The sequence below is a fragment of the Nanorana parkeri genome, unplaced genomic scaffold (genome assembly GCF_000935625.1).
Source record: "Nanorana parkeri isolate BGI_ZX_2015 unplaced genomic scaffold, ASM93562v1 scaffold56, whole genome shotgun sequence".
Taxonomy (NCBI): domain Eukaryota; kingdom Metazoa; phylum Chordata; class Amphibia; order Anura; family Dicroglossidae; genus Nanorana; species Nanorana parkeri.
In genome coordinates, this window is record NW_017306324.1 from 1,497,571 (window position 1) to 1,518,824 (window position 21,254).

The window sequence follows — 21,254 nt, forward strand, 5'->3', positions numbered from 1 at the left end:
ATTAATAATGACAATAATAATAATAAATACAATTATACTAAAATTAATAATAATAATAATTATTATTATTATTATTATTGCTGTTATTATTGCTGTTCAGCCACCAATAAGATTTAAACCTTAAGCTATACACTATACCATCAGATTGTTCAATCTCCCTACAATCTCTTTTTGATTTACCAACACTATCATGTTCATTTATAAAGTTCTGCCCATGGGCATTGCACCAGCAACCCTAGATGGTGCTGACCAGTATAGGGATTCCTATATTTATCAGCGCCATGTAAAGGGCATTACTTTTATAAATAATACCCCATGTAATAAGAGGGCAAACCTAAACAATACAATCATTTTGTATCAAATCAAACAGAACCTTACTGTCTACAGGTAGATCTACAGGAGACTGTACATTGTGATTGTATAATGTATTGTCAGCCTTAGTTCAATAAGAATTTTCCAGTGTGGGTTTTAATTTCATTGATGGGTGTAATACGGCATATGATATTTCTCATGGCCACACAAATGGCTGTCTAGTAATATATTTACTTTTTATAATCCTATCTGCCTTTTTTTTTTAACATCCATTCTTCACACTTATGATCAGAGTAGTGATAATGGTCCTGGGACTTGGAAACAAATAGAATTCCTGCTTTGACTATGTTGCAGCAATTGTTGGTCATAGTTACCGAGTCAATGAGGATGAAGGATCCCGGATGGCGGTTGGTGGCGTCCAAGCGCTGGAAGCGGATGCTGATTTCATACTGGTTGTTATTTTCGAAGCAGAACGGCTTCGGGAGGACCAGATACCTGCATATAAAAGAACGAGGAATTACACATCATACCCTTTATCTTCTACACCATCATATGTTCAGTATGATGTCATTGTAGAGTATAAACTAAGTGAAATGTACACCAGGGTGAAAAATCTCATCAAAGAAAATGAATAATTTAAATCTGACCTCGTCCTTCTCTTCAGTCTTATATCTGAACTCCGGCCTTTCCTTCAGTCTTATATCTGACCTCTGGCCTTCCCTCCAGTCTTATATCTGAACCCCGGCTTTTCTTTCAGTCTTCTATCTGACCTCCGGCCTTTCCTTCCGTCTTATATCTGAACCCCGGCCTTCCCTCCAGTCTTCTATCTGACCTCCGGCCTTTCTATCCGTCTTATATCTGAACCCCGGCCTTCCCTTCAGTCTTATATCTGAACTCTGGCCTTCCCTCCAGTCTTCTATCTGACCTTTCCTTCCGTCTTATATCTGACCTCCGGCTTTTCCTTCCGTTTTATATCTGAACCCCGGCCTTCCATTCCGTCTTACATCTGAACTCCAGCCTTCCCTTCAGTCTTCTATCTGACCTCCGGCCTTTCCTTCCGTCTTATATCTGAACCCCGGCTTTCCTTCAGTCTTATGTCTGAACTCTGGCCTTCCCTCCAGTCTTATATCTGAACCCCGGCTTTTCTTTCAGTCTTATATCTGAACTCCGGCCTTCCATTCAGTCTTGCACAGTTGTACCGGCTACTCTCCTGGACTGATATTGCTTCCTCTGATGCCGCTGCACACTGGGAGCTTCTCACAATGTGCATTAGAAGCTGCACCAACACAGAGCCCGCCTCATTTCCTGGCTGGAAGACATCCAGCATCATCTAGTTTCTTCCTCACCAGCCTGCCCCTTTCATTCAGTTATGGAGGTTCAGCATCACATGCATATTATCACATAGAAAGCAGCAGAGACAATCAAACAATTGTAACACAAACTAAAGGAAGACTGTACAATGTTACAGCTTACCTCTCTGAATGTGGCAGCTTTTCCCTATACATCAGCTCAGAGGGCAGTACATTGCCGCAACGGGGGCTCATGGGTAATATCTGAGACGTCACACTGACGATGGCCTCCCAGTCCTCCGCTGACTACGAGGGAAGTAATGGAGAATAAAGGTTATTGGAACTCTGTGCCGCTTTCAGAGGACGCTCACACCATGCCTTGGAAACCTTGCGTGGATCACTCACCACATCAGTATTTGGGTACTGCCACCATTTAAACCTGAACTCCAGTCTTACCTTCAGTCATCACATGACCAAGTGCCATGGCTGACATTCCATATTTTCATTTTGTAAATCACAATGTGACTTATTAATCAATGTGGATCAGGAAATCTATACTGTCCATAGAAACTGAACTGTTAGGCTGACCATACCCTGGTTGAATTTCAGCTGATCGACTTTTGTCAAAACAGCTCGCCCATAAAGTGACTGCAGTCAATCAGATGCAGTCACTGGTCAGAGTAAAATGAACGCTGATTAGACCCCACTAACCATTAGAAAATGAAGCCGATGTTCAAAAACCAACAATTTTTGCACTCAACATTCTACTGGTATATGGCCAGCATTCAATAGCTTTGTCATCCAGCGCGATATACCTGGCTATAGGAATTCTTACATTCAATAGGAGTTTGATTGAGGGATTTATCCGATGGCCAGTATGGGGTCTCTAACAGATTTTTTCTTTACCCTGTTACAGAAAATTGGCCTCTGCTTGTAGGGGTTGTTTTTTGCCATCCTCTGGATTAAACACATTAAAGAATAAATGCATGTTCAAACAAAATGCACTTATCCCTTTTGCCCCCAAACCACCTGGCCTAAATGGTCATACTTCCCTCCGTAGATCTGTACTTACCGAGATCCAGTGGGCATGGTTCCGCTATTGTTTACATTCAGTACTACAATGCTCGCTCTGCTGGCTGCACCTGCACATCACAGCCGGGAGATGGTTTGGCCAGCAGAGAGAGATTTGCAGCATTGGCCAACAAACAGCGGAGCAGCGCCCCTCGGATCTTGGTAAGTACAGATCTGCAGGGGGTGAGGGCGGGATTGTTTAGGTCAGGGGGACCCTAGGACACTGGGTCACAGCACTTAAAGCATTTTCTGCACTACTCTTAATGGACAGGCCTTTTGGCTAGCCTGCAGCAATTTTTTATATCTTGGCCAGATGGCCAACCATGTATTAGCACTGTCACTTATTTATTTATTTATTCACTTTCTATGCATGCATGAGCACTTTATGGCCCCACAAAAAAATGAGGGTGTCGGTACCTTCAGGGGCTCGCCCTGACATTAGGGGAGAGGTTCTGTGGCCTCTATGGGTTTTTTTTAACCTCTCCACACTTGCTGGTCTCTCTTCGGGAGAGCCTGCATCAAGTACTTTGTGGACGGACATCAGCAGGTGGCAGGTGCCTAAGGATTGGGCTTTGGCTAGGTGAACCAAGGGTACCTTGTCCATGTCTGAAGCCTTGCACCCTGGGTGAATCAGGTCACTGTGTTTGCCTGATACAGTGACCATGTTTGGTTCCAAAACATTGCACTCTGTCACTCTGCGTCATGACTTCCAACATGTTTGGCCTTGGAGTGCGGGTAACCATTTCAATACTTTCGGGGGGTTCAGGGAATCAAGGCCCTTCCTCTCCAGAGGAGGACCAAAGCACCCTTGTGCACTTTTTTTTAGTGTGCTGTGATTTCATAATTCACTTTTTTGTTCACAGGTGGAATTTTGTCTTCGATGCACGCACTGCGGACTTCAAAATGGAGGCAAAAAGAATAAGTGGCCTATTCTAGAGGACAGAGGCTGAACTTGATAAACTTTTTCCAACTTTATCGACAATGTAACTGCTAATGCTACTACATTGTTGCAATATTACATTGTTATATTGTATCATACAGATATGTAGCATCTGAAAACTTAGGTCACGTCGGTACCTCCGGCTCATATCGGATCATGATGTCATAGTCCATCGGATATGGAATGTTGTCGATGTGAAACAAGAGGCCGGCGCCATCTCTGACTCGAGCGAAGCCAGGTCCGGTCCAGGTGATCATGTGATCTGGAGAGTGTTCGCGGCGGACGATCTCAATGTCTGCCTGCGGGAGACAGTAACCGGAGAGAGATTTCCATCTGAGCGCATAGAACGCATAAAGGCACCACCACTCCCCTCCATACACATGTTAGGAGCTGCCTGATGTTATTCTTACACAAGACTCAGGATTTCCAAACAATTAGGTGCCATAGGGTGTGCCCTGAACCCCGGACTGCCAAAGAAATGTCAATTTGTGAAGGTGTGTAGACATATAACATGATGTTCATCCAAACCAACCAGCTTGATCTAGAATTGATAACGATTATTTTGTTTCGCAAAAGCAAGTATATTATTTAATCATTCTTAAAGAAAAAGTCAGGTAGTTGCAGTTGCCCCCCCCCCCCCCCCCCCTTCCTTAAAGTGAACCTGTGCTTTTTCTGTGTCCCCGCTGGGGGGATTCATCCTCTCTGTTTTTCCTTGTGACCACTGCCACTGAAATAAAAAGTAAACATTTTAGAGTTGTCACCAGGATAAGAGAAATCTTCCAATGGGGACAACTGTCTAAGGGCATAAGACCTCTCTTTGTATACATTTCTTCTCACTTCCTGCTATGCCTCTATGACAGGAAGTGAGGAATATTCTCACCAATGGGACATAGATAGCAAAAAAATAAAGGCAGTGTTTTAACTCTTCCCTACTATATTTAAAACTAACATTTGTATATTTATTTATAAATATACTGTATATACATATATATTAGGGATACACCGATATCAGTTTTTCGGTATCAAGTTAGAATACCAATATTTTCTTATCTTCAGTGCTCGCCGATACCGAATACCCATACCGGAAGTGCCACGATGGAAGCCGGGTGGTGTATAATGACTCGCTGCCCTGCTTCCCGATTAGCCAGGAAGCCGTCACCATGCTCCCTCGTCCCCAGGTGGTCAATCAGGAAGTTGGGGGGGCGGGTAATAACTCGCCGTCCGGCTTCCTGATTGGTCTGGAAGCTGGCCAATCAGGAAGCCTGGCATCGAGTTATTACCCGCCCCCCAGCTTCCTGATTGGGCGGGAAGCCGGCTCCATGCTTCCTTGTCACCAAATGACCTTTAATGACTCCCCGCCCGGCTTCCAGAAGTTCCGGTATCGGAGGTATCTTACAGGTTCCCGCCAAAATACTCAGTGTTCCTGAATATTCTCAACTAAGGTGATGTGTCAGATATGCAGATGGTCAAATGAAACAGCAACATGTAGAAGTAATTGGCTCACCTTTTGTTGTAGTTGGCGTGCTCGCCGGTTGGCTGCTCTCTGCTGCAGGAAGCGGATGGTTCTCCGGTGTCGGCGTAGTCTCACTTTCTTTCCATTCTGGATGGCGTTGTAGTACTCCACACAGTCTGTCTCAGACTCTGGTTTGGGGTTACCCTGATCAACAGATACAATAAAGATCACCGCCTTGTACTGCCGCCTTCCTAAACTACTCACACTGACAACTTGGCTTTCCTGACCTAAAGCTGAACTCCGGGATGAACAAATATTGTCTACATACAAGAGTCAAGTGTGTTCTGGAATCTTGGTGAGATTTGATCACCAGGCCCCATGTGGTCTATTCAAATTCTAATAGTGAAAATCTGTCTCCTCTGTTCTACTGATCAGTGAATTATAAAATATCTGGTGATATGGATTCCCTCTATACCTAATATTACATGTATTTCTTCCAGATCTGTGCAGTAATCCAGTGTGAGACTTGAAGCTTCCTGTAATAAAGACCGCTCTCTGCTGCTCTCTCTCCTTGTGCAGGGTGACTGGTCTTGTCTCCGCTCCCTCCTGTAATAAAGACCGGTCACTGCTGCTTTTTCTTCTTGTGCAGGGTGACTGGTCTTGTCTCCGCCCCCTCCTGTAATAAAGACCGCTCACTGCTGCTCTCTCTCCTTGTGCAGTGTGACTGGTCTTGTCTCCGCCCCCTCTTATAATAAAGGCCGGTCACTGCTGCTCTCTCTCCTTGTGCAGGGTGACTGGTCTTGTCTCCTCCCCCTCCTGTAATAAAGACCGCTCACTGCTGCTCTCTCTTCTTGTGCATGGTGACTGGTCTTGTCTCCGCCCCTTCTGTACTTCTCTGCAGGCAGCCTGTAGTGTGTGGAGCCTAGTGGGCCCCTCCCACAGCTCTTCTGTTCATGCTATGTACAGCACAGTGATAAGGTCATTGCTACTTTCACAAGGGTTTTGCTACTGCACAGGCATTTTGTGCTCACAGAGTGGATTTATATCCTTTGTGGCTATTGAGGAATATATTTTAATTAATTTATTCAGGAATAAAAGTAAACCCGGACGGGAGCAGTACAAAGCTAAATCTTTAGAGTTTATTACTCTCTAAAAATCAAATACTGTATTTTTCCGTGTATAAGACTATACTTTTTCCTAAAAATATTTAGCTAAAAATGGAGGGGCGTCTTATACACGGGGGGCCGAGAGGAGTACCGCGGTTGCGAAACTGCCGATACCTCTGCAAACTAGCCTCACGAGTGAAACTTCCGATTGCAGAGACAAGCTAACAGGTTTCCTCCAATCATGAGCCTTATGTACCTGATGTCAGCTGATGCTGTGGAGAGCATGTAGCCAGTGCACAGATGCAACAGGGAGCCCATAAAAATGTCAGAAAACAAACAAAATACCGGTAAATATCGGTACCAGTAAGCGGCAGACTGGTCTTGTCTCCGCCCCCTCTTATAATAAAGGCCGGTCACTGCTGCTCTCTCTCCTTGTGCAGGGTGACTGGTCTTGTCTCCTCCCCCTCCTGTAATAAAGACCGCTCACTGCTGCTCTCTCTTCTTGTGCATGGTGACTGGTCTTGTCTCCGCCCCTTCTGTACTTCTCTGCAGGCAGCCTGTAGTGTGTGGAGCCTAGTGGGCCCCTCCCACAGCTCTTCTGTTCATGCTATGTACAGCACAGTGATAAGGTCATTGCTACTTTCACAAGGGTTTTGCTACTGCACAGGCATTTTGTGCTCACAGAGTGGATTTATATCCTTTGTGGCTATTGAGGAATATATTTTAATTAATTTATTCAGGAATAAAAGTAAACCCGGACGGGAGCAGTACAAAGCTAAATCTTTAGAGTTTATTACTCTCTAAAAATCAAATACTGTATTTTTCCGTGTATAAGACTATACTTTTTCCTAAAAATATTTAGCTAAAAATGGAGGGGCGTCTTATACACGGGGGGCCGAGAGGAGTACCGCGGTTGCGAAACTGCCGATACCTCTGCAAACTAGCCTCACGAGTGAAACTTCCGATTGCAGAGACAAGCTAACAGGTTTCCTCCAATCATGAGCCTTATGTACCTGATGTCAGCTGATGCTGTGGAGAGCATGTAGCCAGTGCACAGATGCAACAGGGAGCCCATAAAAATGTCAGAAAACAAACAAAATACCGGTAAATATCGGTACCAGTAAGCGGCTGTCTTACTCTGCAAAATTTTAACTGGATGTAATCAGTTATGCAAAAGAGCATGGAAAATATTGATTTCTGAATTTTGGGTAAGAAAATTCGGGGGCGTCCTATACATAGGGGCGTCTTATAGACGGAAAAATATGGTACCTTCTTCCCCTAAGGGGGTCTTATATACAATTAGCAGCCCTCTGTGATAATCAGTAGAAAGTATAATAGTGAGCATACAAAAAATAAATCATAAAAACAAGGTAATAGAAAATGAGATAAATGTATTGGGCAATTGAAGGGCTCGCAGCCAATATATATACTGATCAGCTATATATGATGAAAGGGAAATATGTGATATAAGAAAAGATACAAACAGGTCTGGACACATCCCAACCTTTGTCAAGAGATGAAGAATTTCGATAGGACGGAGCGAGCACAGACCAGGTACAACTCCACCGGCTTGGTCACGTTTCACTTCTATAACAATGGCTCTTTTTAGGAATTAGCGCCGGTGGAATGTCTCCATCCCGGTAATTACATACTTACAGAATATTTCTAAAATGGGAGTGCTGAGACATTTTTTATTTTACATGGGAATTCAGGGGTGGGCAACTCCGGCCCTCCTGCTGTTGTGGTACTACAAGTCCCATGCGGCATTGCAAGACTGACATTTACAGGCATGACTCCCAGGGGCAGAGGCATGTTGGGAGTTGTAGTTAAAGCACTGCTGGAGGGCTGGAGTTGCCCACCCCTGTGTTAATTAATTCTATTTTAGTGATAGATGAACAGTCACCGACATGCATGAAAAAAGGTCTCATGGGTGCAAGTCAATGGAGATATATGGCTCATGTACGCACTTTTTTTCCACGTCAGCTGCTATTTTTGGCTAAAAAAGGCTTGATGCCGAATTCCAGCTGAAACTTTTTGTTGTTGTTCTGGAGAGAGCAAAGAAAGGACGAAAACTGCTGTCAGGATTTGACATAGTTACATAGTATTTGAGGTAGAAAAAAGCCACAGGTCCATCTTCCTGTCTTTGCCTTCCTGTCGCGGTGACCCCCGTCTCCTTTTTTTCTTTCGCCCCTCCCCCCGGTGTCACAGGGATAAAATGCAAAGGGGTAACTGCCCATTGGAGTCGCTGATTGCTGTACAAATCTAACAGAAGTAGTAACCTATCCTCACTTTATCTAATACATCTCACATTTACCTATGTCTATGTCTCTTTAAAAAAAAAACACTGTAAAGTACAGAAAATGATCTGCGCAAGGAGAGAGAGCAACAGTGAGCGGTGTTTATTACAGGAGGGGGTGGAGACAAGGCCAGCCACCCTGCACAAGAAGAGAGAGCAGCAGTGACCAGTCTTTATTACAAGAGGGGGCGGAGACAAGACCAGTCACCCTGCCCCCAGAAGAGAGAGCAGCTGTGACCGGTCTTTATTACAGGAAGCTCCAAGTGTCACACTGGATTACTGCACACATCTGGAAGAAATGCACAAAGCTCACCAAGATTTAAGGGAGAAAACACATGACTCTTGTATAAGGACAATATTTGCTTATCCCGGAGTTCAAACACACACAGTATATATACAGGAAACAAGTTATATGTGAAATATATTTCTCCCCACTATCATTACCGGTGTTCGGGGGTCAGTTGGCGAGAGCCCCTTGGCGTTCTCTGCTTCATAAGTGTAGTAATCCAGCGGCATGCAGAAGTATCCAGGCTGAGCATCTCCGCACTGACGTCCTATGATGTTGGCTCGGCACTCACACTGACCGTCCTCCAGGGAACACCTGCAGAAAGACAGACAAATCATGTATATTTTAAAGCTGAACTCCATCCACACAGCTACATACCCAGATGAAGCGCATACAATGGGAATATTGTACATGCCAAAGCATTTGTGTTTCTGTCCATCCAGTCCTGACAGCACAGTCCTGCCTGGCAGGAGACGGGACGTGATCTTTGTCTGCTGCAGTTTAACTTTCACTTACAGGTCTTATTTCTACCACCAGCCTGTGACTGGACAGTGAAGGAGAAGCACACACTGAAGAGTCTGTCACTTTGTGTCACTCTGCTGTACTTACTTACTATCAGCATGCTCCTTGAAATGCAACACACCTGATTGGCTCCTTGTGCTCCTTGTCATTCCCCCTCTCTGGGCTCTGGTGTACAGTAGACTGTAAAAGGCTGTTTAGAAGTCAAATTCAGGTTCTGACTGCTTTAAAAAAAACATTTAAAGGAGAACTATGAGGCGAGTGCTTTTCACTCACCTCATAGTTCTAGCCGACCTGTGACAATGAGACTGTCACAGGTCGGCTCAGTAGATCGGGAAGTGAGCGAACACATACCGACGTTCGCTCGCCTCTCGATCCTGTCACGGCTCTCTGCCGTGACAGGGGAGGGGCTGGATTACGCGGCGTTCGCTCGCCTCTCGATCCTGTCACGGCTCTCTGCCGTGACAGGGGAGGGGCTGGATTCCCCCCTCCCCGCTCCGATCCGCCAGCGCTGACTGGCGGAACGGACGGGGGAGGGGGAGGGTACAGCTGGCTCTGCCTCTAGAATTATCCACATAGTACTTACAAGTAGGGATACACATACATACATATATGTGAATATAAACATACACGATAGGAGGTATGGTATCCTACAGAGAGATATAATAGCCCAACTAATTCCTCAGCACAGGTGGCTCTCCACAAACTGTTCGTTCCGCAAGCACCCTCTCTTGTGGCCCCAGGGCCCCCAAATTGACCCCTGGACGGAGTGGTGACGTCGGGATTCCGATCCCGGTCCACACTTGATCTGGGGAATCCTATTCGCATCCGGGAATTTCCATTGGGTGGTAAGTGAGAGGTGTTTGGGCTATGGGGGTGATGTTGGTGATGGGTGTCCCTCTGTCTGGCGGAGCTGCCATGAGCACGGTTCTCTTCGGTGTTTAGACTTCAAAATGGATTTACATGTTGCGCTACCTAGATGAACTAATCTAAAACTCAAAATTTCCTATTAGACAGATCCATGCTCCCCTGAGGAAGCAATATGCGAAACGCGTAGGGACTGGATATATGGATTTCCCAAATGAATACGTATGAACAATAATGATTTGGAATTAGGATGCAACTGTTTTAATGTATTTAGGATGAGATTGAACTAAGATTCTATTTCATGAAATGTATACATGTGTTTTATTTTATGTAAAATAAATATAATTTTTATATCAAACAAATCAGGTGTTGGTGTTATACCTCTCAAAAAAAAAACAGTTTCTCTGTGTGTTGTTACTAATGGTTATTACCTAAAAAGGGGGAGAGGTTACACCTGGAGACCACTGAGGCAACAACTCACCATTGTATTTCTCTAGATAGGCAGAGCCAGCTGTCACTCACGCAGCTGGGCGGATCGTCGGGATCCGCTTCAGCTGCGGTGCCTCAGTATATAGGGAGCTACAGCTCGCGGTATACTGAGCCTAGGGTGACGGGAGGACGCTAGTTTGTGTCCTCCCTTTACCCTAAGGAGAACTATGGGGAAAAGCCTTAACCTCATAATTCTCCTTTAAAGCTGAGCCAGATATAAAATACAAATAATGCAGCGCAGCAATTAGTAATACATCATGTTTTTTTTTTTTAATGCAAGCAGTGTAAGTACCTAAATATGACCTGGTATCACTTGTAGTCCCTGTATAGGAGTGCTGGATTGTGAGAGGAAAAAGCAGCACAAGGGGCCAATCAGTTCATGTGCTGACAAGATGCCAATAGAAGGAGAAAGCAGAGTGACAGACCCCCATCATTGTTCTGCTTCTCCTTTCTCTAGTCACAGGTTGAGGGAGGGGTCTAGCACAACCTGGTACAGAGGAAGTGGGGTGAATGATGCTGGTCATCAGACTGAGGACATCTAGTGGCAGAAAACTAGTACTGCAGTTGGAATCTCTGACAATGAACAGTTGGAATCTCTCAACAGTGAACAGTGCAGCAAACGTTGGTTTTGATATTTTATCTTTTAATGCAATATTCATTTTTATTATGTTAATTTTGGCTGCTTCATTGCTGTATTAATGATTACAGAGCTGCATTAATTGGTGCCTTTTTTATCCACCTGGAGCTCAGGTTTAGGGGAGAAGTACAGGTTTATTTAGAGTTGAACTCCCTAGTGTACAAGTATGTGTGTGTGTGTGTGTGTGTGTGTGTGTGTGTGTCCGTATGGGGACTATGACAAGTATTTGAGTTTTATGTACTTGGTCTCTCCAATAAAACCTTTGAAGCTAAAGTTGAACTCCAGCCAAAACATTTTATGTATAAAAGCACAAAGGATGCCAACACGCCCAACGGAATAAAGGGCCAACAATATTGCACCCTTGGTTAAAGCCAGCAACACATGTCTGTGCTGACGCAATCTGGTGGGCTACAAACCAGCATACAGCTCCCATTCTATCATCGGTAATCCAGGTTGAACAATGTACATGGAGGACTCCATGGTGCCGCTTTATATACCCTCAACAGTGTCACTATATTGCTAGACTTACCTGTTATTATAAGCACCTCCAAAATCACAGTTACAAGACCGACATCCCATGACGTCATTGCTAAGACCCCAAAACTCTGGCTGAAATTAGGAAAAACAGAACAGTTAAATAAGCTGCCTCTGTTATTGCATATTCCTAATGAAGTATGTGTTACATAATTAGGGAAAAGTAGTCGAAATTAGACTTGCCCAACAAGCCTGGAATTTGGCTCTCAGAGACAGAGGTAAGAGCAGTTGTTTAATATGTGTGCCTATGTATTGTGAACATTTCATTGGCTACTGTGGGTTAAAAAGGTAGCTGCTGTGTACAACTCCCCTGAGGGGCTCGTGTATTAAAAAGGTAGCTGCTGTAGACAATGCCCCTGAGGGATTTATGTATTAAAAAGGTAGCTGCTTTAGGCAACACCCCTAAATGGCTCATGTATGAAAAGTGTATGTGTTACAGGCAAAGAGTGACCCATGCATTAAAGGTGTAGTGGCTTTGGGCAACATCCTTAACAGGCTTAAATGTATGACTGTTGTTACAACACACCTGAGGAGCTAACATATTAAAAGTGTTTCACAGGTAAAGTGGGAGTGCTGCCAACATCAACGAGCAGAAATCTACCTTCATGTTCCGAATACACTTTAAAAAAATGAAACACTTTGACTACTTTCAGACAGTTTTGACACATTTGGTTACTGAATTATGAAATCTTTATCCTGCACTCACCAGACACTGGTTACAATATCGCCCTGTCACAAATCTCTTACAGTAACAGTCACCGCTAATCTGGTCACAGGGGCTGCTACTCGCTACGATCCCACGTGGGTCACATTGGCATGCTGGGGGAAAAAAAAAAAAGGATTGGTGCGGTGAACACATAAAGCAATGTTACATTAAACTCAAGACAAACCAAAGGAACAAAAGGTGCCCCATTGTATTCATACCTGTTAACATTCCACAAAAAATAAACAAGCCCCACCCCCAGGGAACTTAAAGAAACTTATGAAGGCTGCCATTATGGAGTTCTCTTTTCAGGCCTTTTTGAATCACTGAACCAAACTAAGTATTCCTGACTTGTCTCCACATTTTTCTGGTGGTGCATTCTTGATCTAGGTCGATGACTCACAAGCTATGAAAGCCATTAGATCAATATGACAGCCAGGCAGCCATCATTTTCCAAAATTTATGGTGAAAAGGGACTAAAGCAGTCAAAAAGCCCATCATGCGAATCAGTGCAGCCTTCATGTATATGTATACTGTATGTATGGAATGTGAAAACTTCTGTTGTAAGAAGGCTTTACTGTGCTACGTCCTGATTCCATTGGAGGGCTTTTTGTAGGGATGCACCCATACTGGTTTTTCGGCATCGAATATGAGTACCGATATTTATTTTTCGGTACTCGCCGATATCGAGTACCAATACCAGTACTTCCGCTAGCATGGAGCCGGCTTCCCGGGCAATCAGGAAGCCAGGCGGCATGTCATTAACCGTCGTCCGGTTACTTGATTGACCGGGAAGCCGACTCCATTCTGTTTGGCCGGCTCGTTGTTGATTGGCCGGGAAGCTGGCTTCCCAGCCAATACCTTTTGGAGCGCTGGAATATTTACCTGTCAACTAGTGGGGGTTCTGTCCAGGTCCAGCCTTGCTGTCTGTACTTCTGTGTGAGGCTGTGATACTGGTTGGCTGCTGTTGCACATCATCTCCCATTATGCTTCTTGTAGAGATTAGCATTGTGGTTTTGTAATGTTGAGCATAGAACCAGCTTCCCGGCCAATCAGAAAGCCGGAGAGAAGGGCCATTATCCTGATTGGCCAGGAAGCCGACTCTATGCTGTCTTGCCCGCTCAATGCTTCCCAGCCAATCAGCATGGAGCTGGATGTTTAACCGGCTTGATGCTGATTGGCTGGGAAGCTGCCTTCCCGGCCAATCAGCATCAAGCTGGCCAAACAGCATGGAGTCGGCGTCCCGGTCAATCAGGAAGCCGGGAGACGGGTCATTATCCTGATTGGCCAGGAAGCCGACTCTATGCTGTCTTGCCCGCTCAATGCTTCCCAGCCAATCAGCATGGAGCTGGATGTTTAACCGGCTTGATGCTGATTGGCTGGGAAGCTGCCTTCCCAGCCAATCAGCATCAAGCTGACCAAACAGCATGGAGTCGGTGTCCCGGTCAATCAGGAAGCCGGACGGCGAGTCATTACTCCGGGCTTCCAGATTGGCCGGGAAGCCGGCTCCATGTTCCCTTGCGGCACTGCCGATCAGAGGAACTCTTCCAGAAGTTCCGGTATGGGGAGGTATGGGAACATTTGGCCGAGTACGAGTACTCTCCCTAATACTCGGTATCGGTACCAATACTAGTATCGGTGCGTCTCTAGCTTGTTGGTTGCTTTAGTTCTTTCCCACCATAACCTGTATGAGTATACTATCCTGTTGGGTCCCATACCCTACTCCACAGAAGCCATAGTTTAGTTTCCATGCACGGCACTGATGGTGGCCTGAAACAGTTGTATGAAGTTTGCAATGAATGGCTCTATGATATTACGTTATATTTGCACTATACAGAGGTTCTAGATGTACATCTGGCTGATGGAGTGTAAAGAAATGATTTGTATGGCTCCACCCACTGTCCTGAAATGATGAATATTCCTCCTATTTTTGGTATATGTGATGGAATGAGATCTGTGAATATCTTCTCATCTAAGAAAGCTTTTCTATACTATTGATCCTTTCAGTTTTCTTTAAGATGACCAAACAATTTACACAATTTAGCATTCCTTTTCCTACAAAAAATGTTTCACAAGCTCATATGTCTGTATACAATGATGCATGATCCAGTGAAAATTACGGTGCCGGGTGAAGGGGTGCATGAACTGAGAACACCCCAGGACCCGTGGTACAATTAATTCACCACTGATTGCGTCACATTAGACATATATTAGTGATATGCAGAGGGATAGGTAGAATACTTACGCTGACACCCCAGGGGGTCGTTTTTGCTGAGTCCATAGAAGTTTTCCTTGCAGCTGTCACATCGTTCCCCTTTCACGTTTTCCTTGCAGCGGCATTGTCCTGCGATCATACCCAGGTTGACGTTGGTGTGGCTGTCGCAGACTCCCCCATCCAAGGAGCCCACCGGATCACAGTCGCAGGCTACAGAATAAAACTGGAATTATTATTTTCACTTTCCAAGTCTTTTCAGATTACATTACTTACAAATAAACTCTGGCCTCCCCTTCAGTTTTGCACAGCTGTACCGGCTTCTCTCCTGAACTGAAATGGCTTACTCTGATTTTACTGCAGACTGCGAGCTTCTCACAATCTGCATAAGAAGCTCAGATAGAGACCATCTAATTTCCTGGCTGGAGGACATCCAGCATCATCTAGGTCTTTCCATCCCAGCCTGACTGTCCCAGACCCACCCATTTCAATCATGGAGGCTCAGCATCACATGTGGATGTTACCTAGGGCAGTCTGCATGCAAATTCATTCTGCCTAGGAATGCCAAATCCTCCAGATTGACATCCTGCCACCGAGGCATATTAAAGGAGAACTATGAGATGAGTGATTTCCACTCACCTCATAGTTCTAGCCGACCTGTGACAATGAGACTGTCACAGGTCGGCTCAGTAGATCGGGAGGTGAGCGAACACATACCGGGTTCGCTCACCTCTCGATCCTGTCACGACTCTCTGCCGTGACAGGGGGAGGGGCTGGATTCCCCGCTCCGATCCGCCAGCGCTGACTGGCGGAACGGACGGGGCGGGTACAGCTGGCTCTGCCTTTAGATAGGCAGAGCCAGCTGTCACTCACGCAGCAGGGCGGATCTCAACATCGATGTCTGGATCCGCTCCGGCGTCCCAGTATACCGCGAGCTGTAGCTGGCGGTATACTGAGCTTAGGGTAACGGGAGGACGCCCACTGCTTGCATCAGGATCGATGAGGCAGGGTGCTGTAATGTTTTCAGGAATCTATGTGCAGCAACCATGCACACCCCCACCCCACCAGCCATGATTTGGATCACCCAAAATTCCCAGGTGGGCAGAAGCAGGGTTATGGCGGAGAGCTCTCGATGTTGGAGCCCACCAGGCTTTACCAAGAAATAAAATACACTGGTACCTCGGTTCACGGACTTAATTCGTTCTGGTCGCGAACTGAATTGCTTGCGAACCGAATCAAATTTCCCCCTAAGGTGGGCAAGTGTGCACAGGTCTGTCTGCGTCCGCGATCTCGACTAGAGGAAGCCACCATCACGTGTCAGAGCGGGGAAGATGGCCGCGGTTCTGTTCGTAACCTGATGCAGAGTTCTCGACCGGAAGCAAAATTTTGCAAAACTTCCTGTTCACGAACCGGATTGTTCACTAACAGAAGCGTTCCTGAACCGAGGTATTCCTTTTGAATAGAATGGCCTTTTAAGAAACAGGTAAGCCACTCACATAAGTGTAGATACTGTATATGCATGTAGCTCCACATTTGAGTAATTGGTGGACGGATTTTTCTTTAAAGTGAGCCTGTACTTTGCCAATGCAGGACATAGCAACAGGTTCTCTTTAAAAACCAGCCACCACAGCATGGTATGCATGCCTTCCCCTCACTCCCCAGCATTCCATTAAAGAGCCAGCACATAAACTCACGAATACAGGCCGTCTCTGCCCGGATATCAGACCAGGGGTTCAGGTAGTAGAAAGGTTTGCACAGCTCGCAGTTACGCCCCATGGTGTTGTGCTGACAGTTATCACATACGCCGCCGCTCACCCCTCCGGTGGCTAGATACACCGCCATGTCAAAGTGGCACTTTCTGGAGTGATTATTACAGTTGCATTCTAGAACAAAGGCAGAAGTACATATATAAACATTATTTCATGCAGTGAGAGCTATAGGCATATGAAGCGATAAGCCAAGGGGAGTCCTACTTTTGCAGGAATGTGGGTTGTCTAGTTCTGCTGGTCTCCAAGGATGATCGTGATAGAAATCCTGGCACAGCTCACAATTTAGGCCCGTCGTATAATGCTTGCATACACATCGGCCGTGGATCTAGGACAGAGAGCAGCTGGGAATTAGTTTATCTCGGTAAAGCAAAATGCGTCAGTCAGTTCGGGCCCCGAGCTGAACATCACTAGAATTCTCAAATTGTTAAGATAAAAGGAAGAATTACAGAATGTACCAATTGAATCCAGACATAGCCCAGCAATCAACGTATAGTATGTGTTTCATGCATTGTAAATACTGCTATCATTATTGCTTTCTTTGCTGAATAACCCTTTACTCTTCACACACACATAGTCTGGTCATACAACCAAACAATGGACCAAATGCTATTGGGTATATGATCTTAGATAAGGGGCCTTGACGATTCATGGTAAGCCAGGGCTGGCCAGTCATTGTAAGTCACCAAGCTCTTTTTTGCTGAGATCACATGACCAGCTGCCATGGAAAGCCGAAGCAGCAATTTCCAAGAAGAGGTATTTCCGTCTATTACATTTGTTATTTGCCCCAGCAAGACTGCTGTTATAAATGTAAGTTAATATTGGACCATAAGTCCACTTTACAGTAAAGGAGAACTATGAGGTGAGTGATTTACACTCATCTTCATAGTTAGAGCCAACCTGTGACATTGAAACACGTCGACTCTATAGATTGGGAAGTGAGCGAACACACACCATCACTCACTCATTTCCCAATCATGTCCCTGCAGAGAGTGGTGACTGTCAGTCACTGTTCCCCGCAGGGATTCCCACCCTCCCCACGCCGATCCTCCATCGCTGACTGGAGAAACGGACAGGGGAGGGGGCGGGCACAGCTGGCTCTGCCTCTAGATAGGTAGAGCCCGCTGTTAATCAGCCAGCTGGATGGAGCTCGACAGTATTGTCAGGATCCATCCCTGCTGTGGTGCTCTTCGAATATAGCGGGCAGTAGCCGGCTATATACTGAGCTTTGGGTCATAGGAGGACGTTAGTATATGTGACGTTAGTATATGTGACCCTAAAGTGAACTATGGCATAAAAAGGTTACCCCATAGTTCTCTTTTAACTTCCCATAGGCTGTGAACAACGCAAAGAGACACATTTTCTTTGAAAGCCAACTAAACTTTCGGTTTAAATTAGCTAACTATGTTTCAAGTGCATCAAAACAAAAGGTGATACAGTTCATTTTCTTTTGAAAGCAGCCACAGATTGAGTAGAAATGCCAGCATGCTACAGAAAAGGATGCTTGCTCTCTGCGGCGTGACTACAGTGGTCTCCCTGCAGAGGTTCCAGCACACCCCCTTCTGAGTCTGACATTTAGCTCTGCAACCAGCAAAGCTTACAATCCCAGACATGGCACGTCAGGTTGTTGCTTTCACACTGAGAGCAACAAGTCCTTCTATGCAGCATGCTGGCAGGGGACAGGTTTTTCTACTTGGGCTGTGGCTGCTTGCTAAGACTTTGCACACCTTTTGCTTTGATTAACCTTGAATGTATATAGCTGGTTTAAAATAAAAGTCCAGCTAGGCTTTAAGAATCCCCATTACTTTGATCAGCAGTGCTCCACATAACATGGCCATAGGAGAATGTGGTCAGTGGTTAATTACTGTATGTGGAGCAAAGATGGAGATGTTGCATATCGAAGACAATTCATTTATTTGCTTCACCTGGAAACACATTAAAGCAGCTCCATTTTGTTTTAATTTCCATTCCCTAGGCAATATTTTTCAAAATTTAGCCTCAGAGAGTATGACAGCTCTGCAGCTTCATCTGCATAATGTGATTTCACATTGCACATCACATTTAAAGAAGCCCAAGTTCCCTTCCAATAACATTTAGAACCCCATTTGTAATGCAGCGCTATGGGCTTACCATGGCTATGACCCTGATTGACCCTCACTGCAGTGTTAGGCGAGAGAGAATACCATCAAAAGAGACACCACAGGCTCTGCACTGTGACCTATATTTTATGAATGACCCGTAAAATACAGTCCTCGGTGTGGAGGAAACACTGCTGTGTCCCGGTGATTGATTCGCCCTGCGTCTGTCTTTGAAAGTCTCCATCCAATGATATAAACCAAGAACATTCCACCCACCATATGGGGTTATATAGTGACGTATGTTGTAATAGATTACCATGCCTTCCACCCCTCCTTTAATCCCTTCCACAGGGGAGCACTCTGAGGCATGCCCATAACAGAAGCAGCTCCCGCGGACCACCAACTCGTACACTGCGTAATAATACTTCTGATTGACTTCTGCCCGCTGATCCAACAGATTGTCTCCCAAGGTGTGAAGCTTGGTGAAGTTGATCCTCAGGTTAGTAATCTGTAGGAGCTCTGTAGAAAACAGACCAAGTTTTATTAGGAGAAGCATTTTAATGTCCTGTTTTAAAATACAACTTGTCCGGGTTACTCCCAATTTTTTGTTGGATTCGTGTTGGGGTTCTTTGTAAATTCATGGCTTGGACTAGACAGAGTAAGGTTAAACATTAAAATGTTTGTTATTTTATTGCCCAAAGATAATCAAAATCATGCTGATCAAATAGAACATGATCATAAAAACTTCTCTGTGAACAAAGCAATCACCTGCCTTCCTGGAGCACCAGAAAGATGGGTACTCTGCTGCCTTGTGATGCATATCTCTACCATATAATCCCCTGGTGGTCATGGGCTCTTGTGGGCTGCTGGCCAATGTGGGCCAATGGCCTAGTGTCTAGAGTGGCACAGTAATGGGGGTAGCTCCAGCCCTGTTTCCTTTTCTGGTCACCTTAGGACAAAAATGTATCAAATGAACTATAGGGAGAAGATTGCAGGTGTAAGGGTACCAGGTCTTTTGCGCATGTGCATGGTCTCGTTTTTTGTACCATTCGAAAACGGGCACTTGCGCGCATGCGTGCGCATCGGGACGTACGCGCACAGGCACGCTAATCTGGCGCACAGGAAGTGATGCAGTACCTCTGGATTGATCTCCCTATTTAAAACAAGCACAGCCTGGGCTTAGTTGCTGGATGGTCTTTCAGCTGTTCCCTGTGATCCTGTTTGCTCTGCCTGTTTATTGCTCCTGTATCTTCTTGACCCAGACCCTTTTGACCTTGGAATTGTTACTGGACCTTGCCTCTGCCTCACCTTGTACTTCGCTGCCTGAGTGGTGTGACCCCTCCTTGTCTGACCTCGATTCTGCCTACTGCTCTGGTACCCTGCTGTCCGCCTGGTGTGACCTCGGCTCTGCTCTACCTGATACTGAACTTCTGGACTTCTGCCTGGCACGGTGCTGCCCCTTCCACTGGCACCCATGCTACTTGCTGTTTCTCAGGCTCTGTTACCATCCTCAGAGTTTGGGGGACACAAGGTGCAAGGGAAGCCTCCTCATCCAACCAGTCTCCAGCCGGCTACGTGATAGCAGGGGATGGTGAGAAAAGTTGAATGGCTTACCACAGTTCAAAAGACACAGCACTATTGGAAGACGTACCTTGAATCTCCAAGCTGTAGGGATCATCTACTTTGATAGCTGGATCAAGGACTTTGAAAATCACCTGAAAACAAGGAACAACTGAATAACTTTTTTTGCACAAAGGTTCATATTTTATGTATGTTATCATTTTATTGCCTTGGTCCTTGCTTGTCCTCACAGGACAGCCCCCTGGAAGTTGGAGCTATATAAGTAATATAGTGCAAGGAGACAAAGGATCAATCAGGTGATATTGTTTTAATAAAGCAACTTGGGTGAGTAGATCACAAGTGTATGTACCTGTACATTAATTAACAAATCTTTTGACAGATTGCTACCCTTGAGTTGTCCTTTAATTGTTGTTCACGGGGGTTTCATAGCACTATGATGGAAAACACTGACCTCTCCTTCAGTGGATGGCTCAATATCTGAGTATCTTTGGTCACAAATGACGTCATCAATCTTCTGCAAGGCGTGAACCGGGGCCCCTGGAAACATTTTGGTGCAGTTATAGGAGAAATACCGATATGCTTTCCAAGTGCGCCCAAAATCTGCCGACCTCTCGATCAACATGGCGGCTGGTCGGAACGTCTGCAGAAAAGATGAAAAGATGGAGGTGACTCATTTAGGAGGGTTTTGCAATGAACTGTTACTACAGACGGGTAGTCAGTATTCTTGAAAACTCATTGTTGTCATTTACAATAATATCTCTGCTATCCTATACGTTGTAGTGTTTCTAAACCTTTGATGAACGTTATGGGGCAGCACAGTGGATTAGTAGTTAGCACTTCTGCCTTGTAGCACAAAGGTCCTCTCTTTGAATCCCAGCCAAGACAAAGGGGGCAACCACAGGGTCCCAGGTTGCTAAGAGCTCTATGCAACCTGTGTCGCTCTGTCAGCTTCCCGCCCAGCTCAGTAACGCCATAGGTTGCCAGGGAGCTGAAAGGGATGCTCTGGCTGGTGTCCCACTGAGCTCCTGGCAACCACTGAGGATAGTAAGCTGGGCAGGACTGGAAGGAGAAACGCTCACAGCACGGTTCTACACAGCTTTTTCTGCCCTTCCCGC

The 21,254-nt window shown here is 45.5% G+C and overlaps 1 protein-coding gene across 2 annotated transcripts in view; it reads right to left on the reverse strand.

The window, feature by feature from the left end:
• The window catches only part of LOC108804386 (laminin subunit beta-1-like), an 88,255-nt gene that overhangs the window by 29,836 nt on the left and 37,165 nt on the right, over positions 1-21,254 (reverse strand). For both annotated transcript variants that reach the window (XM_018576101.1, XM_018576100.1), the window contains exons 6-18: positions 20,591-20,779; positions 20,210-20,273; positions 18,875-19,077; positions 16,688-16,808; positions 16,409-16,597; positions 14,748-14,927; positions 12,506-12,618; positions 11,795-11,874; positions 8,912-9,068; positions 5,117-5,269; positions 3,750-3,911; positions 1,786-1,907; positions 687-807 (exon numbers count right to left, since the gene is read on the reverse strand). In XM_018576101.1, the coding sequence (XP_018431603.1) occupies positions 687-807; positions 1,786-1,907; positions 3,750-3,911; positions 5,117-5,269; positions 8,912-9,068; positions 11,795-11,874; positions 12,506-12,618; positions 14,748-14,927; positions 16,409-16,597; positions 16,688-16,808; positions 18,875-19,077; positions 20,210-20,273; positions 20,591-20,779 (1,854 nt within the window). The remainder of the gene's footprint in view (positions 1-686; positions 808-1,785; positions 1,908-3,749; positions 3,912-5,116; positions 5,270-8,911; positions 9,069-11,794; positions 11,875-12,505; positions 12,619-14,747; positions 14,928-16,408; positions 16,598-16,687; positions 16,809-18,874; positions 19,078-20,209; positions 20,274-20,590; positions 20,780-21,254) is intronic.